Source organism: Mauremys reevesii, linkage group 1, assembly GCF_016161935.1.
Source record: "Mauremys reevesii isolate NIE-2019 linkage group 1, ASM1616193v1, whole genome shotgun sequence".
Taxonomy (NCBI): domain Eukaryota; kingdom Metazoa; phylum Chordata; order Testudines; family Geoemydidae; genus Mauremys; species Mauremys reevesii.
The window spans coordinates 281,998,193-282,024,901 of NC_052623.1; the positions used below are offsets into that span (position 1 = coordinate 281,998,193).

General features: G+C 37.3%; 1 protein-coding gene across 5 annotated transcripts in view; it reads left to right on the plus strand.

Annotated features, from left to right (window-relative positions):
• ATP2B1 (ATPase plasma membrane Ca2+ transporting 1) overlaps positions 1-21,755 on the plus strand; it is a 103,691-nt gene extending 81,936 nt beyond the window's left edge. For 4 of the 5 annotated variants that reach the window (XM_039496996.1, XM_039496995.1, XM_039496997.1 and 1 more), the window contains exons 12-21: positions 1,773-2,010; positions 3,232-3,411; positions 3,512-3,599; positions 3,879-3,985; positions 9,354-9,545; positions 9,792-10,005; positions 10,163-10,374; positions 12,993-13,100; positions 13,767-13,949; positions 20,332-21,755. In XM_039496996.1, the coding sequence (XP_039352930.1) occupies positions 1,773-2,010; positions 3,232-3,411; positions 3,512-3,599; positions 3,879-3,985; positions 9,354-9,545; positions 9,792-10,005; positions 10,163-10,374; positions 12,993-13,100; positions 13,767-13,949; positions 20,332-20,643 (1,834 nt within the window). In that variant the 3' untranslated portion in view covers positions 20,644-21,755. Of the gene's footprint in view, positions 1-1,772; positions 2,011-3,231; positions 3,412-3,511; positions 3,600-3,878; positions 3,986-9,353; positions 9,546-9,791; positions 10,006-10,162; positions 10,375-12,992; positions 13,101-13,766; positions 13,950-14,272; positions 14,387-20,331 lie in introns of all 5 variants that reach the window. The other variant, XM_039496999.1, reaches the window with a different exon arrangement.
• Positions 21,756-26,709: the final 4,954 nt, after the last annotated feature.

Sequence of the window (26,709 nt, forward strand, 5' to 3'; positions counted from 1 at the left end):
GGTAAGTGGGCAGAGCAGAAGGCTAATCACAACCACAGTGCTATGATTTTAGGCTCAAGCAAAGTGGGAACTCTCTCTATATGTGAGACAACCACTGCCCAAAATGCTTGCTAGACAGAAATAGAAACAACAAACCATTACAAACATTACAAAATTGTGATTTGACTGCTTCATAGCTTTTGTTTGAGTAATAAAAAAATTAATAATATTTAAATATACAACAATTGTGCATCTTTCCTTCTTTACCTTGCTTCTAGTCTCAACAAATCATGAGGTAGTTTGTGAATGTTCTATTTGTTTATTGACAAGTGTGGAGTTAAATGTGTAGTTTTTAGATCTCGGCCTTTTAAGAATTTAACATAGTTTTCCTATATGCTTGTTGGGACACCTGAAATTCATATTTTGGCTATAATGGTGGTGGGGAATGGTTGAGTCATTTGGTACTTTAGAATGTTAACACATCTACTCAGTTGTATGTAATTATTACTTAATATTTAAAAAAGCATCTTTCTTATGCTTCTGAAGTTATTGTATATTGTACTGCATTGCAATGTATTTGAAGTTTTAAATAGTGTTTCTTTTTTTTAGTGCTTTGCGTGAGGAGGAAACACATTTTTGTATTTCCTGGCAATGAGAAATCAAACTCTTCTACTGTCAAAAATACACCTAATATTTCTTTCCTCATTAGTCAGGTCCTCTAAACTTACTACTTTCTGAAACAAATTACCTGCTGATTTTAGTGAATGTTTTTTACCATATCATTTGGATCAGTTTGTGCTATATTCAAGTATTTCAAGAGATGAAAGAATAAACCTATGAAGTGATAAACTGCTTTTGGGCTATTGCAATGCTCTCTTTTGTAGTCTGTCTAAAGAGAACTTGTAGTTCAGTTTACAGATTGTTGGCACTGCCTTACTAATGACTACACTGCTTACTTGCTGTGGGTAGGGAGAGGTCACTTGTTTACTGCTAAACATTTATCAACTCACTACCAACTTTACTGACAATATATACAGACAATTCAAAACACAAGGGCACCCAGGGGAAGGGTATAGCTTGAACACAAGAAAAAACAGGTGTAAAACTCAGACTTGCAAAAATAACAAGTCTGAAGCTAATCTTAGAAATATCATTTTTATTAAAACCTTGATTAAAATCACTGTGGTTTGGTCTGATGTCTTGCAGGCAGATATTTTGGTGACAGACTAAATTAAGTACCATATAAATTGATAAGCACAATTGATTTTAAATCCTACTCCTGTACCATGTAAAACATTGGGCCTAGTTCTCAAATTGCTCAAAGCTAAATTTCTTAGACTCAGCTGGTCAGAGTGAGCATTATCTAAATACCAGTTTAGAGAGTTTTCATTCTTTGAAGGTAATGTTAGTTTATGCTCTCTCATCCACCATAGCTGCTGCTGCTTTTGGGCATTGTCTTGTGCTGTGGAGCACCCCACTGTCCATCTCTCACTGAACATAAAACACAGAAGTACAATAGACAGACAAACAAATATATTAACTTTCAATTTCTGCCATTTTAAGCGCCTGCAAAATCTAGTGCTTATATGAGGGGGAGTTAATGTAAGATTGACACCACTTTCCTTTGCCTTTTGGAGGGACTGAAAAAATTTGTCCTTTGAGGAAAATGATTAGTTTATACCTGCAAGCATTACAATTTCATTTTATCAGGTGTTTAAGTACGTGGTTCTGAATCTTACCATAAACTGAATCCTTTATTTGGTATTTAGTCACTTCTTCCATTCTTTTTTTAGGTGCTTCAAAATATTGAGTGCTAATGGTGAACCAAAGGCATTCAGACCTAGGGACCGTGATGATATTATAAAAACTGTGATTGAACCTATGGCCTCTGAGGGACTCAGAACTATATGTCTAGCATTCAGAGACTTCCCAGCAGGAGAACCTGAGCCAGAGTGGGACAATGAAAATGATATTGTCACTGGTCTTACATGCATTGCTGTTGTAGGGATTGAAGATCCTGTGAGGCCTGAGGTAGGAAGAACTGTGAATTCATTGTAACTGTTAAACTATTTTTGCTAAAATAAATCTTCACCTATATCAATTTGTTAGGCATTTGGATTCTTGACATTCTTTACAGGACTGTTTGCCAAAAGACAGTCTCATTTATTTACTGTGCTTAAGATTTAATGTTGCTTATGTGATGAAAGGTGGTCCAGGAACCTAGTGAAAGTGTCATAGATGGAGACTATAAATAATTAAGACTTTCATATTGCCAGTGTGTTCCTGTAGCCCTCTACAATGGCCTGGAAGGCAAATGGAACAATCAGTAAGCACTCAGTAGTAATGCATTCACAAATTTGCACATTATTTAGGACCAAATATTGGCCATTGTATTCTGTGGGATTTGAGTCCAATCATAGAATATCAGGGTTGGAAGGGACCTCAGGAGGTCATCTAGTCCAACCCCCTGCTCAAAGCAGGACCAATCCCCCGACAGACTTTTATCCCAGTTTCCTAAATGGCCCCCTTAAGGATTGAACTCACAACCCTGGGTTTAGCAGGCCAATGCTCAAACCACAGAGCTATCCCAAAAGTGAGCACTACCAACTCTAGCGTACTGACAATTGGAAACAATGGCAAAATCATAAAACACGCAGAGAATACAATACTGGTATTTGTTTTTGTAAACCTTAACACCAGAGCTTACTAACGTGGCATATGGCTCTTTAAATATCTGCAAAGTATACGATTTATTTCATAGTGGTGCACTGCAGAAAGTCTGATAGTGAAATACACAATAATGGTCACTTGCGGGTATCCAACAGAAGAAGCTCTTTAAGTAATAACTAAAAAGAAAATAAATGTGTTTGAAAATTAAATTTTATGGGGAAAAGAAGTCTCTGCAAGGACATGTGAATTATTGATGTTAGAACACCAGCTTTGCTTGGGTCAGCTGTTGAGGATTGAACTGAAGGACCTCTACTACTTGAGGCAGAGGCTAAGGCCATTATCTCAGAGGCAGTGGAATACTTGTAAACTTCTTTATGCAGTCCAGTACTAGAGGTGGCCATACAGTCACATTGTGTTACTGTGGGTCATGTCAAGAATACAGTGCATCTTTTTTCAGTACTGGAATTTGGAGGGCCAAATTCCTATTACTGTAATCACCCATTACTTTATTTGGTGGTGCTAGGACAAGTACTAGGCAATCAATATGAAAACTACAATAACAAGCTTTTTTTGCATAAACAGGTACCAGATGCAATAAAAAAATGCCAGCGTGCTGGTATAACTGTGCGTATGGTCACTGGTGATAACATTAACACTGCTCGTGCTATTGCTTCAAAATGTGGCATTTTGAATCCTGGTGAAGACTTCATATGCCTAGAGGGGAAAGACTTCAACAGACGAATACGTAATGAAAAAGGAGAGGTGAGTCTGTTTTGTTTTGTTTTGTTTTTTCTGTAGGTTTGCATTTGTCTTTGCTAGTATTTTACTTGCACAGTATAACTAATCTGCATTCTTTGTACAGATAGAGCAAGAGCGAATAGATAAGATTTGGCCAAAGCTTCGTGTGCTTGCAAGATCTTCACCCACGGACAAACACACATTGGTAAAAGGTAAAGTGCATGTTCATTCAATGTTTCAAAAATTCAAAATGCAAGTTTTTACCGGGCTCAGGCTTTTTAAAAACTAAATTAAGCTTGCCCACTGTGTCTGTTAAAATTGGATGAGCTCTGTACCTGAGGTCATGTCTCACATCCCAGTCCTTTCACCGAAGGAGTACTTGGCCCATCTGACCCAAGTATTGTGCATAAACACAGAGCACTACAGTCAGGCTGCCCCACAAACTTGTTATTACCAATACTGAAATTCAAATTTGTTTGCTTTCATTTTAGGTATAATTGACAGCACTGTCTCAGAGCAGAGACAAGTTGTAGCTGTAACTGGAGATGGCACTAATGATGGTCCAGCATTGAAGAAAGCAGATGTTGGCTTTGCCATGGTATGGACGCTAGTCTCTTTACTTTCAGTGGTTAAAAATTAACTTTGGTTTTTTTAGGCTTTTTTAGCTAAAGTATCAATCTTTCTTGTTGTGTCATGTGAATTGACAAAGCTGAACAAATTTGCTTGTAGCTTGGTAGCCCGCTGAGCTACCAGAAGTAGCATTGACAGCTACCGCTTCCCACACTCTATTTTCTTCAGACTTCCTTACCTTTTAACCTAAGGTTCAGGTTTTCAGCTGTAGAGAATGGAGGTGTGTTCTTGTCTCATAAGATGTTGAATGAAATCTACTTAAAAGCATTCGTCTCCCATCAGTTTTAATAATTACAAATCAAACTGTTTTTATGCAGAAGTTCATTGCTACCTCTTCTGCTCCTTTTGTCATGAAATTCAGTCAAAATGCCTAAAATGAGATGGTCAATGTTTGTTTGCAATTGGTTTTCTATAGAAATAATCTTAGATCAACAACATAGCCTGTTGCAGCTTTGACTGGAAGAAAAAAATTATTTCTAAAATTTATCACAGATATTTTCCTCCAGCACTTTATTGATCTCTATTTTATAATTTTGTCTAAAAGTGACCTGTTAGAAGTGAAAAGTTAAATGAGTTTTTGGACGCTCAGAGCTTCCAGTTCCTCACAAAAGTATCAGATACAGAAGGATGTTGGATCTCCAGTCAGAGCAGTGTTTTGTAGAGACCATGGCCCATTGCATCTGGAAGCACCTTCAAAGAACAGAGACCAGGTCTTGGGCCACAGACTCTGATTGCATCCGTTTAACAAATCCCCTCCAAGATGCTCTTTTTTTAAAAGATGTGCTCTGATTCAAACCGGAATAATTTCAGGGTAGTTCTATGGGCCTGCATTATGCAGAAGGTCAGACTAGATGATCAGTTGTCCCTTCTGGCTTTAAAATCTATGAATAAATTTCTGCAATCCTATATCAATCATAGCTTAAACTCTGAATTTTCAAAATCCTCCTGTCCAAGTGACCATATGCATCAGATCTTGGCTGGGAGATCATACAAAAAGGTTTCTATACTTGGTGAGCTGCTTCCCTATAGTAGTCCAAGCTTTAGAAACTTCCAGAAAACAAATACATTTGTGATGCACCAGGTGGAGATTTCAGAGGTAGTGTCCCAAAACTGTGGTCTGATTTGAATTAGTTGGACCACGACATCAACAAGAAAGGAAAGAGATCTTCTTCTGTTGGGAAAGCTTGACGTATGGGACTGGGCAGTATCTTGCCAAGTGCTTGTACTATTCCGTTTCTTAGTGCATTACAATTGCTTGATCTTACTGAGTGGGAGCGCACTAAATTGTTGGCTTTAAGTATGCTGACCTTAAAGAATGGAGAGGAGGTATGGGTTACATGATCCTGATAATCCCACAGTATTAGACTAATTTTGTTCCCACGTATATTGGCCATTGAGATTTCCAATATAGTGGGACCCTTTCTGTTCAACCTGCGTCATCCAAATTCAGGCATCTCTTTATATTAGAATCTGGTAATTGTACCTGTCTGGCTAGATCCTGAGAGGGTAGAGAGCAGCTGGATTGCAACCTTAAATTCTCCAAGATGAATTTTCCATAGCTTATTAGAAAGTTCCAAGCCTGTTTTGAGTCAGATATTAATTTTGAATATATCAGGATTAACTAATATAGGTAAAACTCCCTATCATATGTCTATCGCAGGTTAATGATTGGAATTCATTATTACCTGATGGATGTTTAATCTACTTGATGAGTTTGGTCTCTGTCTCCAGTTGACTGACTACATAACACCCAATGGTGATTTTCAAAAACAGGAGCTGAAAAGTTGGGCTCCCAAATCCAATTTTTAATTTTAGCTCTGACTAATATTATAGGCCCTTGTTGGATGCATTTGTGAAAAGGAATAAGGATTTGAATGGGCAGGGAGACTGAACTAATTCTTCATATTGTACCTATTCTGTGGATAAACCAAAAAAAAGTTACTTTCTAGGACTTCTCGTTGGTACCCTTTGACTAAAACTATGTTAATGCTCTAAAAGATAAAGTAACTTCATATTGTCATGTGAAACTACTCGATTATTTTCTATGTCTGGGGTTGACATCCTTCTTTATTTGGCACCTATTTCATCTTTCTGTGAACATTTTTCTAGCTTCAACTTTATGTTCAGTTGTTTATAATTAACTACCGTATATACTTGGTCATAAGCCGAATATTTTTGGTAAAAAAGTGACTCATCAAGGAGCAGGGGTTGGCTTATAAATGATTCTACAAAATTTGATAATTTTAAACACTATGGAATCATTTTAATTGAATATCTAAATTCTTGTTTTGTTTACCTAGAGCATTCACAGGCATGGAGCCCCTCGGCTCCCTCTGGGCGCAGCTCCCATTGGTTGGAGATGGCAAACTGTGGACACTAGGAGCTGAGGGGCTCCATGCCTGTGAACGCTCCAGGTAAACAAAACGTCCAGATACGCTAGTGGCTTAACCTAACAGGTCAGGAGCCAAAGTTTTGGCAACCCCTGAAATATATGGTCCGCTTATGAAAGGGTCATACAGTTTTTTTGCTATTTTTATCTTACTATCTTTGGGGTTGGCTTATAAACGAACGGGCTAACAAATGAGTATATACAGTAATTTTAATTAACTTTCACATTAGGAAGACAAAAACAACAAGGAGTCCGGTGGCAACTTAAAGACGAACAGATTTATTTGAGCATAAGCTTTTGTGGGTAAAAAAAACCCCACTTTTTCAGATGCATGGAGTGAAAGTTACAGATGCAGGCATAAATATACTGACACACATTACTCACGAAAGCTTATGCCCAAATAAATCGGTTAGTTTTTAAGGTGCCACCAGATTCCTTGTTGTTTTTTGTGGATACAGACTAACATGGCTACTCCTCTGATATTAGGAAGACAATTCATTTTACATTAACTTAATGTAAAAAAAATTAATTGTTCCAAGGTCTTACAAGAGAGGCATGGGATTGCAGTTGAGTAAGGCTGTGGAGAACATAAGTGGATTCCTGGAATTCGAATGCACTAGATGATGATAGTGCTCTCCCCTACACTTGAAATTACTTGAGTTACAAGGAGGGTTAATTTTAAAACTTTCCTCAATCATGAGATGTTAATGCGGTCCATACAAAACTGATACCTCCTTTTAAGCACCTAGACTTGAGTTCAAGTTTCTTCTGTTTTTTCTGGCTACTTGTCAAGGTGGAATTCTGACACCAACTTGAAGATAAGAATGTACACCACGTTATCTCTGTGGAATTTGGTGTCAGGCGGATTGGTTACAAGATCCTGAACCTTTCTTATTTTAGGGATTTTTTTTTTAAATGCTGAAGCTAACATGGATGCATTTTTCCTAGAACAGAAGCAGATACGTAGACAGTAAAGCTTCACTTGGGAAAGCAAAACAATAATAACTCATATACCAGTCTCAATTAGCACTTTTCAGGAGCATAGCTTACTATTGTATTGATGCCAACATGTGAAAAATACTATTTTTCCTCTAACTAAAACAAGCATCGGGTCTGTTTCCTCTGACTAAAACAAGCACAGTTGCATCTATAATGGTTTCTGGTATGACATTCTCCAGCCATCTGAATTTTATGAATTTTAAATGTTGAATTGAGATTTTTATTAAACTGATATATACCAGTATTGTGGCCTATGTATTTTTAATTTCTTGACACTGGGAGTTGACTTCCTGGCAAAAGAGTGCTTGCACAAATGAATATCATTTAAATATTGCTACCAGCGGGTCCAGTATCTTGCATTCAGTGGGGGAGGGGTATAGTCATATAATCTTCCTTGAAATCTATAAAACATAATTTAGCCTCCAATGGGATTTTTTTAAATTATAAAAGGTTAACTAAATATATCTCAAGGCCCTCATTACCCAATGCTTATGCCTTATATACATGCACACTTATTTTTCTGTTTTTTTGCAGAGAAGCATTCTCTATTATAAAACAAAAGTTTCTTCCAAAAGGTGCATTGTTTCTAATCATATGAAGTTAATTTCTGTCAACCCATATAAATCAGCTAGATTTTGGAGCACAAGCTGCAGTACTGTACCACTGCACTATCTGGTGGCTCAGAAAGACTTAATAGTATTACTGTACTTAAGCCATTTCAACCAACCATGCTGGTTGGGGAGCCACATAAACTTAGATAATAAATGTCTGTGTATTTTCTCAATAACGAGAAACCACACAGACAAGTCTGTCATTATTTTGTGTAATTATTTCACCTTTTATGTTCTTTCGAAAATGAGAGCAGAAAGTTTCTGCTCTGATTGAGACTCTGTAGTTGTTTTACCTGTGCAGCACCTTTAGAGAGGCTCCTTTTAAATATTACTACACCATAGACAGATTACAGCTCACTTCAGTTTATAAACTATACTTTATATTTCTGTGATATACTTTACAGGGACAGTTTTACAATGGGCATGGCAGAGCATGAGTAGTACTTAAATTATAGCAAAATCATGACTGAGTCTTATCAGGAGAAGCACTATGGACCATGAATCTCTAGTATACTGAGGATGTGGGTGTTTGTTCTTTGTTTTTTTTCCTCCAAGATTGCTAATCCATTGCCAACAAATGATGAATGAAATAAAAAAGACACTAGGTTTAAAGGCTCCGGCTTTCTCTGCAGACTCCTGCTTTAATTAAAACAGCAATTGATCATCACTATCTTGAAATTTTGTGCTGGTATACATGGTAGGAAACGGACTGTTCCTGTAACCAAGCATTTAGTAAAGATAATCTGAGAGAATAAGTTAACTGGGCAGTGAAATAAAACTTTGGGAAAACTACCTTAACTTTTATAATTTCTTTATTGGATTGCCCAAGCTATTCACCTGCTTTAAAAACAAAAAACAAAAAAAACCTGTTTCCTCAATGCAGTTACATCTGGTTGTTTTTGTTTTTAACCATGTCAAGAGGTCAGGTTTATCTAATGGTTCAAATTAAAAACTGAAGAGATGCTTAAACTAAACAAAAGGATGATTTATTGTTTGAGCACAAGAGCTTAATCTGAGCATATAAAATGTGTTTATCCTTTGGTACCTGCCTCAGTGAAGTATTTCTTCAACTTTTGTATCTTCTTGATAACTTTTAAATAATATCAACTTCGGTAACTTTAACTTGTTAAAATTTCAGTCTTGCATTTCAATTTTGTGCTTCAGACCTTTTTAAGAAACAATATTTGTTCTCCAAAAGTGAGTTTATTGTATGCCTAATACTCTAGAGTGTACTTCTCCTTAATTGAAAGTTGTGTAGTAGAAATGTAATTATGCTAGATATCAGTTATTCCTTCTGTTTTGATTCACAGTGTTCCTATGTATGTTCTTCCTAACAGGGTATTGCTGGAACAGATGTAGCTAAAGAAGCTTCTGATATTATTCTCACAGATGATAACTTCACAAGCATTGTTAAAGCAGTTATGTGGGGACGAAATGTTTATGACAGTATCTCCAAATTTCTTCAGTTCCAGCTTACTGTCAATGTCGTAGCAGTAATTGTTGCTTTCACAGGAGCATGTATTACACAAGTAGGTACTGGTGGTAGCTGGTTTCAACTAATTTAAGATCTGAAAACATGTGCCTCTTTAATTGAACTCTTGCATACTGAAATCTTTTCAAAGTCATCATTTTGTGTGCTGTTCTAAAGAATGTACTGCTCTTTCAAAGCAATACACCAAATTTCCATATAGCAAATGTTTTTTTTAATGGCTGCAACTTGTTCATTTCTAGGATATTTATTGTGTTATCTATTAGGAAACATATCCTTTTTATAGGATTCTCCACTTAAAGCTGTGCAGATGTTGTGGGTAAATCTCATAATGGACACATTAGCATCTCTTGCTCTGGCAACGGAACCACCTACTGAATCTCTATTGCTGCGGAAACCTTATGGTAGAAATAAACCTCTGATCTCTCGCACGATGATGAAGAATATTTTGGGTCATGCAGTCTATCAACTTGTGGTAGTCTTTACACTCCTGTTTGCTGGTAAGAATATTATAAAAGCTTTGCTCATTTTCTAGAAGTCAAAGCTAATTTATTATGGCATTTCAATTTTAGTCATGTTAATCCTGACCTCTTTAATATTTTGATTCTAATTGTTTTTTTTTGTTAATTCATGATACTGAAATATCTTATTACACAGGTGAGAGAATTTTTGATATTGATAGTGGAAGAAATGCACCTCTGCATGCTCCTCCTTCAGAGCATTACACTATTGTTTTTAATACATTTGTGATGATGCAACTTTTTAATGAAATCAATGCCCGGAAAATCCACGGTGAAAGAAATGTTTTTGAAGGAATCTTCAACAATGCCATCTTCTGTATTATTGTTCTGGGCACGTTTATTGTGCAGGTAGGTAATATAAGATTTTAATTTAATATTGTTAGTCATATTTTATTTATTTGCACTAAAGGTGTATCACCATTTCCAGAGAAAGTAATGTCAAGTTTATATATCTATAAACATGAACAGCTTCGTTTTCCCACATGGGAGGAAAAGTTGGTTCAAATAGACCATTTTCAATTGAGCTTTAAAACTTTGTTACAAATGTAAAATTTGAGCCTAAAATATTGGACCATTTCCCATTATGGAAATCTATACTTTTAAATCTGACTTTGAAAAGTTATGTACCTAAATGTGTTCTAAATATAAGTCACCCATTGTCAGAACACTTGTAAAGTGCAGCAGCTTCCTATATAATTAGCTGAACTAAGACCCATTAGAAGAAAAAGTGTACAGTTATCAAACATGCAATGTTGATCAGTTTATACCCTTACAAAGTGAGAATTAATTATACCTACATCAGCTTGGAAATATCAGCATAATCAAATCAAGTATTTGAATGGCCTGCTGCAACAAACTACATAAATTGACTATACTCTGAGATTATATTTCCTTTAATTTATTGTAAGATTAATGACTACAAACATCTGTACAGTCTGCTAAAATTTTAAATATTTCAATCACATGACATCTAACTTCCCAGGCCAAGTAATTCTAGTATCTTTCAGCTTCACACATGTGAATGACAACTTAACTATGTTTTCTGGACTCTTAAACTTGTGGTTTCACATTTGTTTCTAACACCACCTTTTTTATGGTGGTAGTGGTTCATCAGGAAAACTAGAAATGTACTAAAACATATATTTAATACTATGCTATGTTTAACATAACCTTTAACTGCCAAGTACAAAATAGCCACTTAGCCTTGCCAAGACTCACCCACACCTTTAAGATTGTTTTACCTGAAAACTTGAAATTCCATAAAATTATGAAACAAGGAAGCACTGTGATTTAGAGACAGGAACACAGGAATAGGATCAGGGAACTTGAGAATTCTAATCCTGGCTCTTACACTTGATTTGTTCTGTAACTCTGGGCAGGTTACTTCACTTTTCTATCCTCCCAATCTATAAAATGGGGCTAAGACTAACCTACCTCAAAGGTTTTTTTTAAAGATTGTTTATGCATCACTTAGCAAATGTAAAGTACTCTACAGGAACTGTAACACATTGGCACTCTGATACAGCATTGTGAAACACAGGATTTATCCTTACTTGTCAGCTAGATAAAACAAAACTTGAACTGGTCAGATGGCTTTCAATTCATTAACTGAAGTCTCTTACATTGTTGGCACTGATGTTAAAGTATTTAGTAGGTTGTCTCATACAGTACCAGAGTTGAAAAAATTAACGCTTTGCTGAGTTGGGCAAAATGATTCCTTAAAAGGAGTAAAATAGGTATCCTTGGAACTGAATCTCTCTGCCTCAGTTCCCTATCCATAAAATGGGATTAGTACTTTTTCCTGTCCTTTTTTCCTGTCTTGGCTGTTTGGTTTGGGAACTCTTCAAAGAGAAGACATGTCTGTTTCTTACTATATGTATGTACAGTGCCGAGCACTGTGTGCTCGCCAGTCTTGGTTGGTGCTCCTTGAGGGCTCCATAATACAAATGACAGACAAAAAAACCCAAGAGTACAAGGTTAATTTTAAAGTAATTTGAGATTTATTTTTTTTAAAGACTAAAATATAATATGTGAAGCTTTAGGAAAAAGATCTAGTTAGCCAAATGCTAACTTAAAATGATGATACACAAATGGAGTGCTACCATGCTGTAATGTGTATACACTACAAATATTAGTTTTTAATGCTGGTATTTTGGTTTTCCTAAAATCTCTAAATTTTGACAGGTAAAGCATACAAATGTGTGTATGCTTATGATAGCATGTGTTTGGCTGCCCTCACTAAACAATACATGGATAATTACTACGATTTACACTTAACCTTAATTTCTGGTTTGATTTCAGATTTTCACTTTTGCTCATATTATGGTTCCTAATCAACTCTTCTTTGGTTTTTATACTTGTTGCTAAGCTTGAAATGGATGTGCAGAAATGCTGTTTAATGAGTGCTGTGTTAATTGCTATTTTTTGGACAATCTTTAAAATAGGAAAATACTACTACTATGTCTAGTTCTGGGAGGGGAGTCCACTTGATACAGTACTTGCTTTTATACAATCTAGAGTTACAACTCTGCTTTGTAATACACATCTGTGTTTTGTCTAGCAGGAAAAAAAAAGTTGTAAACATAAATCTTGGTCTCTGTAAAATCTGCTGTTTTTCTAGATGTAGGCATAAAGAAAAATATTATATTATCTGTTAAATTGAACCAGATTAACTGTTTAAATGATCACTACAATCAGATTTTACTTTTGAAGTACAAGGTAAGCATGGGGGAAAACTCTTCTGTATCTAACGTGAAGTTTAGATTGAAGATGGTGCCTGGGGAATTGCAGGGGATCAAAACACATATTACGACAAACTAAAGTTAATATATTACGTAAACAGCTTCTGTGACTAGTGTTACATTTGAAGCACCAAGTAGCTAAAATTTACATCTACGACCTATATTCACTAATTCACAAATTTCAATAAGTATTGCTTTCTCTGACTTTTTTTCCTTTTTCCACAGATAATTATTGTACAGTTTGGTGGGAAACCTTTCAGTTGTTCAGAACTTACAATAGAACATTGGCTATGGTCCGTTTTCCTGGGAATGGGAACACTACTCTGGGGCCAGGTAAGTGTGTGTGTGTGTGTACAAGCTAAGACAACCTGAGATGAATTCATGTTTTGCTTTGCTGATATATTTGGGTTTTTCCTTTTGGGTACATATGAGGATTGTATTTACATCCAAAAGATGTTAAGCATGTGTCAAAATTTTAAGTGGGTGTTGCTGTGTGTGGGCTACATGAATAAATAGTAGACATGTAATTTGACAGTTTTTCTAACTTTTGTATTACCAGACTCTTTTTTAATATCCTATAATGATAACTGTAACATTATATTAAGGTAGTTTTATGCTTTTAATTTAAATTTTCTTTATTTAGTGAAGCGCTTGCACTTAATTTTAGAATTCCAGTAGCCTGAGTTCAGCTGCACACCTTTGAAATGAGGTTGTAGGGGGATGAGTTCTCACATTTTTTGCAGCTGGAGAGTGTCCAGCAATACTGAGTGAATAGGGGGATATCAGGACAGTTGCTTTACACTGAAAGTTGTATCTCTGAAGTAGAAAGATACGTTTCATTTTTAAAATAGTTTTTGCGGAATATTATAGGTTAAAGGAAAAAGTGGCAAAGTCTTCAACGTTGTATATTCAGTGACTTCAAATACATTTAAAAAAATATAATTTGTACTACCATTCTTCTTTCTGTTAATTCTTATACATCTTTTCCTTCATCTTTAGCTGATCTCAACAATTCCAACCAGCCGTTTGAAATTCCTTAAAGAAGCTGGGCATGGAACACAGAAGGAGGAGATTCCCGAAGAAGAGTTTTCAGAAGATGTAGAAGAGATTGATCATGCTGAAAGAGAACTGCGTCGTGGTCAGATCTTGTGGTTTAGGGGCCTGAACAGGATACAAACTCAGGTATGGTCTTGGAAAAGGTAGGAGGAGATGGTAGTTGAGGTTTTTAATTAAATCTTCCCCTTTGTCCCCTTTACCCCAATAAGGTGACAATTTTAAACTGTGTGACTGAGATTTTTCTCAAGATGGGGGTATGGATGGCTCTGTAATCCCTCAAGCTCCTTCTTTACTTCCTTCAGCTCTAAATGCAACTCTTGCTTGTGTATCACTCTATAAAAAGTGCCTTTTTTTCTTTACTTCTTGTGTGTTTATAGATGGGATGGTCCTTTCTCTTGTTCTCTCTCTCTCTTGCTGAGCAAGCTGTCACAATCTCTGATTCCTTGCAGATGGATGTAGTGAATGCTTTCCAGAGTGGAAGTACCATTCAGGGGGCTCTAAGGCGGCAACCTTCCATCGCCAGCCAGCATCATGATGTAACAAATATTTCTACCCCTACACATGTAGTGTTTTCCTCTACTACTGCTTCTACTACTGTGGGGTGTGAGTGTGTGTTCCTAAGTGCATGAAATTAACATTTCCTAATTCACACACCTAACGTTTCTCATTTTCTCCTTAGTATTTAAATTCATCGTTAAGGCTTTTCATAAAGCTTTCTTTTCACAAAGTGGAGTCCTCAAGACTTTTTTCTTAGAGGGCTAGAGAACAGATGGAAACAGTTGCAACAAAAGACTTAAACATGAAAGCTGTGAGCCTGTATGTACTGTGTCTTCATTCATTCATGTACAGAGGGACTTCTTAAAAACTGAAATAGGAAAACTGTTGTAAATTTTCGAGTATATGCCTCTAATGAATCATTAGATGAAAATGTTCATAATTTACTCAATGCAGCATATAACATTAAACTGGTCCAACGAAAGTAGGTAATACCAATTTGAAAATAAACCATAATCTAAAATAACATACAGTTGAAAGTTACATATTTTACATTTTAACACTTTCTCTGGCAAAATATGATTTAAATTATTTAAATTAAAGTTTTCAAAGTTTAAAATGTAGACCAAAAAAAGCTTGCTTCTGATAGGAATGCTTCATAGACTGAATCTTACTTTTTGTTGGACTTGTTCTTAACCAGATGGCAATATTTATTTTTCAACTTCAGGGTACAGGTTAATAAAATAGGCTTGTTCCAGATAGTTACAATAGTAGTAAATTTACAACTATACAGAAAGCTGCAGAAGCATTCAGCCAATCAACCAGGGGCATTGGTAAGAACATTAAGATATTTGAACTGTAAAACACTTTATTTAATTCAAACTGGATAACTCTCTCTCTAGGTTCATTTGGCAGCAGTACATAAACTTCCAGTGCAAGTGATGTTTTGTCAGTTACTTAACTCTGTTCTCTTTACATTATGTTCTCCAAACTAAGTGGCATCTGGGTTTTTCAGCCTTCTTCTGTTAAGACTAGAAGTGTAATAGTTCGTTTTAAAATGGATACTTAAATGCATTATATCCTCAATCTCAAGTATATCTGTTTCGTGTAAGTATTTTCAGCACACTTATTTATAGATTTAATATACAAGTATCTTATTTAAATAAATGTGTAAAGATTAAACTTTTTTGACTAGATGAATTTCCCTCCTGTTGTAATAATTTACCTTTTAACATTTGCAAACATTCTTATGGGTTAGCAAGTGGCAAACTTAATTAGTTAGCTAAGTACTTTTCAGGCTAGTTAACTTAAGAACTTTCACATTGCTGGCCTAAGTGCTGGCAGAGACTTTTTTAAAAGCTTTCAGGAGTTTTCTTCTTAAAAAGAAAGTGTGGTCCTCTGGGCTCTGTTTCTGATTCAGATTTCTTGTATGCGCTTGAGCAAATCACGTGTGTGTCTACCTGTGTTCCATTCTGTAAAATGAGGATCCTTCCCTACCTCACAGGGATGTTGTGAGGCTTAATTAATTTGATGTTTGTAAAGCACTTAGAGTCTTTAAATGAAAAGTGCCACAAATACAAAGTACGTTCTGTTATTTGTGGGAATAGGGATGTGCAGTATAGCACTGTATTTTAAAATCTGATGTCTATGGGAATGTTCATTAGTTTCTTTCCGTATATGGGAAGTAACTTTGGGTTACATTCTGCCTGTTAAGCAGAGCATTCTGCAAGTGGTAGTACACAACCACATGATCCTCTGGTGGGCAGCCAGGAAGCATTTTGCTGTCCTGGTGTGGAAAGGGGATTAATTTGCAACACTGCTTTAAGGAGCAGTGTCCTGTCCTGTCCTACTCCTGTCCTGGCACCCACCTCTGATAGCCAGTGTCTCAAGGTGGAGAAGGAGCCATGCCCCCTCCCTGGCAATTACAGGGTCATTAAGCCTATCTTCAGTATCAGGCATATGGGCTGAGACTACAGTAAAGAACAAAATATGTTGGGAAAGAGTCAACATGGCTTTTATAAAGAGAAATCATGCCTCACCAATCTATTTGAAATCTTTGAGGTTGTCGTCAAGCATGTGAACACAGGTGATCCAGTGGATATAGTTTATTTGAGCTTTCAGAAAGACATAAAAACAGCCATACTGGGTCAGACCAAAGTCCATCTAGCCCAGTATCCTGTCTTCCAAGAGTGGCCAATGCTAGGTGCCCCAGAAGGAATGAACAGAACAGGTGATCATCAAGTGATCCATCCCCTGTCGCCCATTTCCAGTTTCTGGCAAACAGAGGCTAGGAACACCCAAGGCTCTTAAGCAAAGTAAGAAGTCATGGGATAAGAGGGAAGGTCCTCTCATGGATCAGTAACTGGTTAAAAAGATAAGAAACAAAGGTAGGAATAATGGTCAGTTTTCACAGTGGAGAGAGGTAAATAGAGGGGTCTGCAAAAGATCTGTACTGTTCAACATACTCATGAATGATCTGAAAAATAGGGTAAATAGTGAGGAGGCAAAGTTTGCAGATGATACGAAATTACTCAAGATTGGTCCAAAGCAGACTGTGAAGAGTTAGAAAGGGATCTTACAAAACTGGGTGACTGGGCAACAAAATGGCAGATGAAATTCTTCATTGATAAATGCAAAGTAATGCACATGGGGAAAACATAATTCCAACTATACATACAAAATGGTGGGGTCTAAATTGGTTGCCACCATTCAAGAAAGAGATCTTGGATTAACTGTGGATAATTCTCTGAAAACATCTGCTCAATATGCAGCAACAATAAAAAAAGCTAACATTAGGAATGGGATAGATAACAAGACAGTAAATATCAAATGCCACTATATAAATCCATTGTACTCTTGCACCTTGAACATTGGATGCAGTTCTGGTTGCCCCATCTCAAAAAGGATATATTAGATTTGGAACAAAGTACAGAGAAGGGCAACAAAAATGATTAGGGGTATGGAAAAGCTTCCATAGGGGAGAGATTAAAGAGACTTCTCAGCTTGGAAAAGAGACAACTGAGAGGAGATATGGTAAAGGTCTATTAAAATCTTGACTGGTGTAGAGAAAGTGAATAAGGAAGAGTTATTTACCAATTCACAATACAAGAACCAGGGATCAACGGAATTAATAGCAGGTTGAAAAGAAACATAAGGAAGTACTACTTCACACAATACACAGTCTGTGTGGACCTCGGTGCCAGAGGATGTTGTGAAGGCCAAAAATAAAACTCGGTTCAGAAGAGAAGAAGTGTGTGGAGAACAGGTCTATCAATGGCTATTAGCCAAGATGTTCAGAGACACAACCCTAAACCTCTGATTGCTAGAAGCTGGGACTGGACAACAGGGTGGATTACTGTTCTGTTCATTCCCTCTGAAGCATCTGGCACCAGCCACAGTCATAAGACAGGATACTTGGCTAGATGGACCATTGGTCTTTTTTTTTTTTAAGCTATCATTGGGGAGTAATTTGACCCTGTGTTCCCCTGAGCTTTGAGGCTATAACTCTGAGCAGCCCTTATGCAAACCTCGTAGGTAGGGAAATATGCGTGGAGTGCTTATAACACTCCATCACTGTGTAGGCATGTAAGGGCAAGCACCAGATTTTGTTGACGCTTCTGATATACTGGGATCCCAGTCAAAGAAAAGGAATTAATTTTGATTCTTCATGGTCAAACATGTCTAGGAAGTCTAGTGAAAGTGTACCAGAGTCAGACATGGTTTCCCTGATATTTAAAGCTGTAAGTCATTAATAATGCAGAGATATAAGTGGTCCTAGATGTGCTAAATACCTTGTCAACTATTTGTAACAAGGCCTTTCCTTGTTGAAACTAGTGTAAGGACTCAACCCTTTAACTCGGTAACAATAAGACTTTTCTGATTGTAGGGAGGTACATACACAGCTTTACTGATTTGAGACGTTAGAAGCTAGGCTCTCTAGGATTCTTTGCATGAGATGGTGCCAAAATGCACTTTCTGTGACTAGATGGAGTGCAGTCCTTGACAGAACGGTGCCAGTCTTGTATGTAGATTGTATTTTCTTTTCACTGTTAATTGGTTTTGCATGCACTTCCTCAGTGCCTCTCATGTCTTGGGTTCTGTCAGTGTACATTCTTTTATTGCTCAGGTGCTATAATGATGGATGTGAGAACATGTCTGTTTTTATATAAAATAAATCAAAGGGAAGTCATGGCTGAATGGCGTTAGTGCTAAATTAATAGGAGCAAAGAACCTGAGTTATTTTATTTTAATGGGACTCTTCATCTGAAGTTAAACATGCTTAAATTCTTTACTGAATCAGGGCCTAACTGAATAGTACTGAACCAGCTGATCATGGGAATCTGCTGATGAAGGCAGAGGACTCGGAATCAGGCCTGCATATTATTCCAGAGTTCTATGCTGATTTACTCAGTGATCTTGGGCAAGTTACTTACTCTCTCTACATCCATTTTCCACCGGTAAAATGGTAATAATACCCAACTTCTATTACACTGCTGAGAGAACCTCAGTGAAAGGAGCTACAGAAGTGATGAAGCATTTCTATTCCTTTTTGTCAATGTCAGTTTTGCCTAGAAAAATGTATTTGATATTAGTGTTGATTTTTATAGGTACTCATTTAATTACAAGTTAATAGTTAAGGATTTTGATTTCAGACTGAACAGTTAGCAAAACAAATACTTTACTCTGAGGGATTATATGGCAAAGCTAAAGTAAATTCTTAAAGATGCTAAATGCAAAGGTTAATTTTTGGATCTCGACATGTTACCTAAGAGTTCTGTAACCTGTTAACTTTTACGGAGTGTACATTCTATCAGCTTCTCATTAAGTAACACATTCTACTAAGTTGGTAGAAAATCATTTTTTGGCTCTAAACTGCAAATTAACAGACAACTTCTAATGTCATGAACCTAATAGTTGTAAATGGTACATAAGCCATACAACTTCAGCAGTATATATGAAGCTTTTTGGACTCTCTTCTTGTGTGCATCTCTGCACCAAAAGCAGAGAACTGACCTCTTAATAGAAGACAGACGTGGCCATGTGTGTATATATAAAATTTGTTATAATTAGCCAGTGACAGCTTACACATTGGTTGGTTGTCTTGTATGTTTTTGTCATCTGAGATGCACACTTGTGTATATAAAGGTGATTACTTAAATCTCAGTGGTGGCCTTCATACTGAAATGTGCAGCAATTCCAATACTTGTGTGTCTTGGAAATTTTCATACACTATTCTCAAAAAGAGGTTCTTGTATCTGCCACTTAACTTGTGGAGGCATTTAAAATGCTTAACTTTTTCGCCTTTTGAAAGGCATCAGGAAAAACTTAATTTTGCACATAATGGAAAACAATTGCAAAATGTAACTTGTAATTTATTACAACTTTTAACAAATTGAGGCACAGAACATATTACTTATTATGGGGGGGAAATGTATTTTGTTGTGGCAAATAGGTATATACTCGAATATTTACAGCTGTTAGAGGTATCTTTTGCATGAGTCCTGCTGGTAAATGTCCAATCATTGTGACGTTCGGTGAACACTTGCTTGGCTTTTTCATAGTCAGTGACATCCTAATCCCCAGCATGAGAAATAGTAACCCTGCGTGCCCCAACTTTTTTAGCCTTTTCCCTTTGGTGTTGAATAAAACATTCCTTAGTAAAACTTGTTGAATTTGTGAATAATTACATTGGATAAAATTTTCATGTTGACTTCATTTTTTGAAAACATTTAGCCCACGTCAAGCAATGAAATAATTCTACCACTACTTTGAATTTTTAGACATCTCAGTTTTTTACAGTACACTTTACAATTTTTATTCCAACTGTAGATTGGCAGTGCTCTACTGAAATGCTCCTCATTTTTTACAGTTTATTGCAAGTTCCACTACATTACATACAAATTCGATTCACTCATGTCTAGCTGTTTGTGGATTCAAACTCATAAGAACCATATTCACTACTAGTAAATCTGCAGCATACTAACAGTGTTTTGTATTTCTTTCTTGTTTACAGATCCGAGTGGTGAATGCATTTCGTAGTTCCTTATATGAAGGATTAGAAAAACCTGAGACACGAAGTTCAATTCACAATTTTATGACGCATCCTGAGTTTAGAATAGAAGATTCTGAGCCTCATATTCCCCTTATTGATGATACTGATGCTGAAGATGATGCTCCAACAAAACGCAACTCCACTCCTCCCCCTTCTCCCAACAAAAATAACAATGCGGTTGACAGTGGAATTCACCTTACAACAGACATGAACAAGTCTGCTACCTCTTCATCCCCAGGGAGCCCACTACATAGTTTGGAAACATCACTCTGATTGTAAGCTGAATGTTAACACACTAGCTGCATTGTAAAGAAACAAATTGAAACTGGGTCTTTTCACACATTGTGATGGACAAGATAGTAGTCTTGTCCTGGACTTCAACAGAAGACACACTTGTACGAATGTAGATTTATTTTTTTAAAAAAGCTTTCTGCCAGACTTGAGGGTGCTTTTGGGGGGCGGGGATAATAATGAACTCTGACAGATAAACGGTAACTCGGCATAAGTGACCTGCGGATCATCAGTTGTACTTAATGGTCCTGAACAGTGTGTTAGAACTTTAGTTTATCTTGATCCTTTTGAGGGGAGGGCTGGGAAGGGCAAAGAAGCCCTGGATCATTGAATTGATACTTAAATTTCTGCTGTTGGCTGTTAATAATTTGGATTATTTATGTTTATAAATGATACAGATCTGTTTACAAGGTTTGTAGATACTTTTTTGTTCCTGTTCTTAGATGGGAAGCTTCCTTATAAATGATGCAGAGAAAAAAATTAGTCCTTCAAATACTGCTGTATTTTCAGGAAAAGGGTGTTTCTATTGAAACTGTACTAAATTTTGCCTGCAATTTACTTTGTTAAATATTGTAGATAAATTGCTAATACTAATAGCCAAATAGATAACACTAATGCTTTGTAAAAACATGAGCAGTGGTGTTCTAATGAAGTTATGGCCTCTGTCCTAATTAGTTTCTTAAATACATTTACTACTTAATGGTTTTGAAACAACTGTTTAATTTTTAAAAATTTTGAGAAACTTACTGAATAACTTTTTTTGTTCAGAATTTAGTAGAGGATTGTTTAATGCAGGACATCAATATGTGATGGAACTTGCTTGAAATACTTTTGTTATCTCAGGCAAAATGGATTAAATCAAAATACATCAGAACCTTAGTCCTTTTTGTTTTTGTCTAAACATGTTAGCATAGTGCTGTCTTGGTGAATTGTGAGTGGAACTGTGTTGATTTTTCTAATATATAGAATCCTTCATACAGCATGAGGGCTGTTGGCATTTTGAAAGGTTGTTAGTAGGTAGCATACCTGTTTTCCTTTTTGTTTTTGGAATTTGTTTGTAAACATGAATAAATCTGCCCTTTTATTAAAATAAATATGCAGCGATGGTTTTTTACAGATTTTTCTCAGCTTCATTGGAACCCTTAAAAAGGTAGACTGCTTTATATTGCTAGTAAAATTAAACTACAATTTCAAGATGGTAACAGCCCCATTTAAAAAGCACTTTTATAAATCAGATGTTGGTGATGGCCCTACAGAATGGATGTAAGTTAAGGCACCCAAAAAAATCTTGATTGAGTCAAATACTTCTGGGTGACTGTGGCTGAAAAATTATCTCAGGGTGAAAAGACGTAATGTGAATAGTAAATGTCTTTTTTCATTTATATAACTTACTGTATTAAACCCTTCAAAATCTGAATAAAATCAGGTTAGCTCACATGGGGTAGCTGACAAGTTGTTTGCATGTTCTTAGTTAAGCAGTAGTTTTTGGCACCAAAAAATGACCTGCTAGCCACTGGGTGAGTAAGAGTCACATTGTCTCCACCAATTGGATTATTGTTCTAACAAACATTCCCCCACTCCAGAATCCCATTCTTCCATAGCTTTCCTCTTCTGCATGTAACTTTTTCACCTTTACCTGTCTCCTAGTTTTGTTTTTAGCCAGTGGAACTAATTCTGGGCGAGTGTCCTGATATTCACTAGCTCAGATAAGTAGTCCAGATATAGACATGGTTGACAGGGGGAGACCGCCTACATCCCTAAAGATAGTGTTTTCCTTTGAGCTATGGTAGCAGGTACCATCAGGGTTCAAACTATTAAATCAGTTTTGTGAGCTGTTGTAGATTTTTCATAAGTGCTGCACTAGCCACACAAGGGATCCTGGTGTATGTCTGAACCCTGAAGGTAGACACCAGTTGCCCACATAGTGGAGGAGTGCATAAACTAAACTACTTGAAGGAATCAGGCTAGTAATGACAGGAAAGAGGGGGAAAAAATCTAAAAGCTCCGGATGCAGAAGAAATTGGGTTAAAAGGCATTACTCTTAGAGTGAGAAGACTGCTCTCTCTTATGGGTGTGATCTATATAAACTCTCTGGAGTTCTTGGAAAACAATGAAAATATTGCTTGTTAAAACTGAAAAAAAAATTAGTGGGGGCAATCTTCTTGGGGTTTCAAGCACTGTATCCCACTGTCAACCATTCTTTAAGCCGTCCAAGATATATTTTTTTTCTGTTATGCCCATAGACTTGAAAAAAAGGAGGCTTCCTTTCTAGGCACAGGATATTTGTATTTAACACTTTTATATGACTTCTCCCAAAGCATCTTAGAATACTCGATGTAACTGGAAAAAAATATAAGTTAGGAACTAGGTAGAGTTCTGACTTCAAATAGGCTCAGATGTTCTCCCTACCTAGTTCAGAATAACTTCCTCAATAAATGATAGATTAAAATGGAAGGAAGCTGTTTAAGTCTTTTCTTAAAATGACCCTGCCCGGTGCAATTGAAATTGCATGCTAACTTTTACCTTAATTTAAAATTAAAACTTCCCCCCCTCTGTCCTAATGGTGGTCATGATTCCATTATACTTTTTAAAAAAAACTGAATTATACACTTAAGCAGTTGGGGGAAACATAAAAATGTGTAGGCTTTGTGCACAAATGATTCCTTCTGATCATGTTGACATGCAGTACATTGACTTTGCCTCATAGCAAGTGTAAGTGAAACCTGAAATTAGGAATACTTGTTTAAAAAGGGAAATGCTTTCTTTCTTGTTGTGATCTCAACAAACCATGACATGTTGTTGTTAAGCTTATACAAATAATTATCACTTTTAGCTGCTGAGCCCTTGATTACCTTTCTGGTTGTAAGGTTTACTTGTCTTGCTCATTGTAACACAAATAAATAAATGTGCTGTTCATCTCCAGTCTGATTGGGGACTGATTTGAATGTAATGCAGTACAGTTTAAGATTTTGGAAATGGATAGTTAATGCTACTACTGTAATCACTTTGCTCCTGAAATGTTACAACTTATCTCAATACTGAGTTTGTTACATGCTGTAAAATGTGTACTGTACTATGATCATGCAACATTGACTTTTTCTATTTGTACTGAATTAGCATTTTAGCCAGAAGAATGGTTTAATATAAATCTTGTTTACAAAATAGTGGTTAATTATATCAAATATCAGTCATTGTAAATAGGATGAATAATGGGATGCAAAGAATAACTTACATAAAGGCAGCAAGTCTTGTTCAAACTGAAATTAAGTGTCTTAAATGGGGCAAAAAGTAGTAGTAATTGCTACACATGGAACCTCTTTGTTTCTGTATCCACTTTACTGTCTGTCGTCCTCCCTGATAAGATCTAAATTGTGGAATAGTCTCCTAAGAGAGGTAATGGAAACAGATGATTCTAGTCACCCCAAAGCAATGCTAAGTATACTGTAGGGTACAAAGGTCCTTTAGCAAGGACTAGATACAAACCCATGTCATTCCTACTTCTTCAGATCAACTACACTGGATAAACATATTACAGGTAGCTTTGATTAAACAATTCAGAGAAACTGAACTCTGACTTTACCATCATTATTGATGAATTGCAGATGTTACCACTTCTTCAGGCTATTGTTTGAGGCTTGCTGCAGACTCCAGAAGACACGTCATGGGCTTATATTTGGAAATTGTCCTAAAGGGCTGATAACACTTAAATAAATTCTGCAGAAATTGGAACCACTGGAATTATCAGATTCATATTGAATTTTGCGTGGATTTAAACAGAGTAAAATGTCCATCTTAAATTCAGTAATACTACTTCAGATGCAGAAACTAGTTATTGGTTCTAAAGGCTTTTTTCCTTTGAGTGCATGTCTGCTGATCCTCTTGTATGTTGGAGCCCCTCTGCTGTTTGGACTGATGAAATTAAAGCTTTGTTGGATTAGCCTGGCCACTGGGGGAGGCCTGTCCATCTATTTTCTTCCACATGGACAGCCCAGGAGATCCCCATTCTTTTCACCATTTTCTGTTGAAAGCCTCTGAGGAAGTCTTGCATGGACCTCTTTCTCATTTTTCCTATTCCTGTCTATTTTCTTTTTCCCGGTTTGCATACAGAGTTTTTACATTCCTCTGAAGAGCCTGTAGCAACAATCAAGAGATTGTTTATGCCATGTCTAAGCCCAGGAGTCTGTTCCCTCTCCTCTAAAGGCACCTACTAAATGCCTTTTTGCTCACAGGCTTCTTCCTGAGCAGGAGAATACAGAAGCTATGGGATGGGTTGGGGCCCACACAGAACATAGCAGCACAGAATGCTTAGCTCAGAGCCAAAAAAGTATTAAAAGAGAACCAACTGCATGTACGGCAGCACTACTTTAGAGACTAAAGTGAGGTACTTTGCACCACAAAAAAAGAAAGCTAGCAACAAGAGAGAAGGCTAATTTCTCAGTAGCAGGGGCAAGGGGTTAAAAATATGCACTCCTAATCATTCATCGTCTTTGACAGCAAGTACCATTATCCTCTTCCCTCCCCAATGGCTGTGCTCACAGAGCTGGTGTACTAGATGGTTATAACTTGAGGAAAGCAAGCAGGCCTCTTTCCTCTAGCTACACAGGGACTCTTCTGCTGTTCTATGTCCATTACAGGCCATTCCATGGGCACTTTCCACCTGGTCTATCACTGTCTGGGATGTGCTTATGGAAGTCAAGCACGGGATGCTTAGGGCTGCAAGAAGAGGGGAAATATCTCACCCCAGCTACTGTGACCTTCACTAGGACCTAGTTTTATTTACCTGTCCTGCTGTCATCCCAGTGATACTTGCTCAACTATATCATTGTGTCTTTTAACAAAAGACCAAACTCTGGTGCAGGGACAAAAACCAGTGTCAGAATGGGATTGCAAGGTCAAAACAGTCATGCCTACTGAAAAATTATAATGGATCAAATGGATTAAAATAGAGGCCAATGCCTGCTTCTGTAGAAGCAGTGAAGCAATGCTGGCATCGTGGAGGCCTTCACTTCAGTCACTGGCTTTGCTAGGATGTCCCTTCTTTAAGCATGAAGCTTAAAAGCCCAATGTAAAAGACAATATGCACCAGCCCAATAGAACAAAACTTCGGCAGCTTCATCCCTTACTGCTAACTGTACTGGAGGAACCAATCCTCTTCATGTTCTGTTGCCATCATTATGGTGAGAAAGGATGTAAGCGTCTGTTCTTGGAAGACTAATAGGAAAAACTGTTTATAGCATTTGTCCCACCCAGGGGCGGCTCTAGCGATTTTGCCGCCCCAAGCGCGGCGGCATGCCGCGGGGCGCGCTCTGTCGGTCGCCGGTCCCACGGCTCCGGTGGACCTCCCGCAGGCATGCCTGCAGATGCTCCACCAAAGCCGCGGGACCAGCGGACCCTCCGCAGGCACGCCTGCGGGAGAGCCGCTGGAGCCACCTGCTGCGCGACCGGCAGAGCGCCCCCCGCGGCATGCCGCCCCAAGCACGCGCTTGGCATGCTGGGGTCTAGAGCTGGCCCTGGTCCCACCTTTCAAGATGGATATCTAGTTGGAGTCTTGCTTGACCAAAAGTGGCAGAGAATGGTAAAGGAGAATTGATCACCCCATCCTCTTAAAGAATCAAAGGAAAAAGAGAAACCTTGCCCTCAGAACGTATGTTCCCTTTCACCTACAGGTTCTATAGAAAAAACATTCATGACTGAGCTGAAAAAGCTGTAGAAACAGGCCCTCCAGATAGCTGTCATTGGGATCCATGCCATATTACCTCCATGTGACACCAACGAACCTTCAAGATTGCCTGCAAGAACCAGAAGATAGTGTGGAAAATCCCCCCTTTCCCCTCCCCCGCCCCCCGTTTCCTCCATGCCTGAAGGAAATTTGCCTTAAACAAGGAGGTCCTGGAGTAGTTGTTCTGGGATTCTTTTGAAGCATAGAGGGGCTTCTTTCTTGGTGGGGGTGGGGGTGAGAATGGGACTAAGTTCCAAATTCATCCTTGTTTTCCCTTCTGGAAGTAGTCATACATCCTCTCTTCTCTAAAGGGGAGAAACTGATACAGT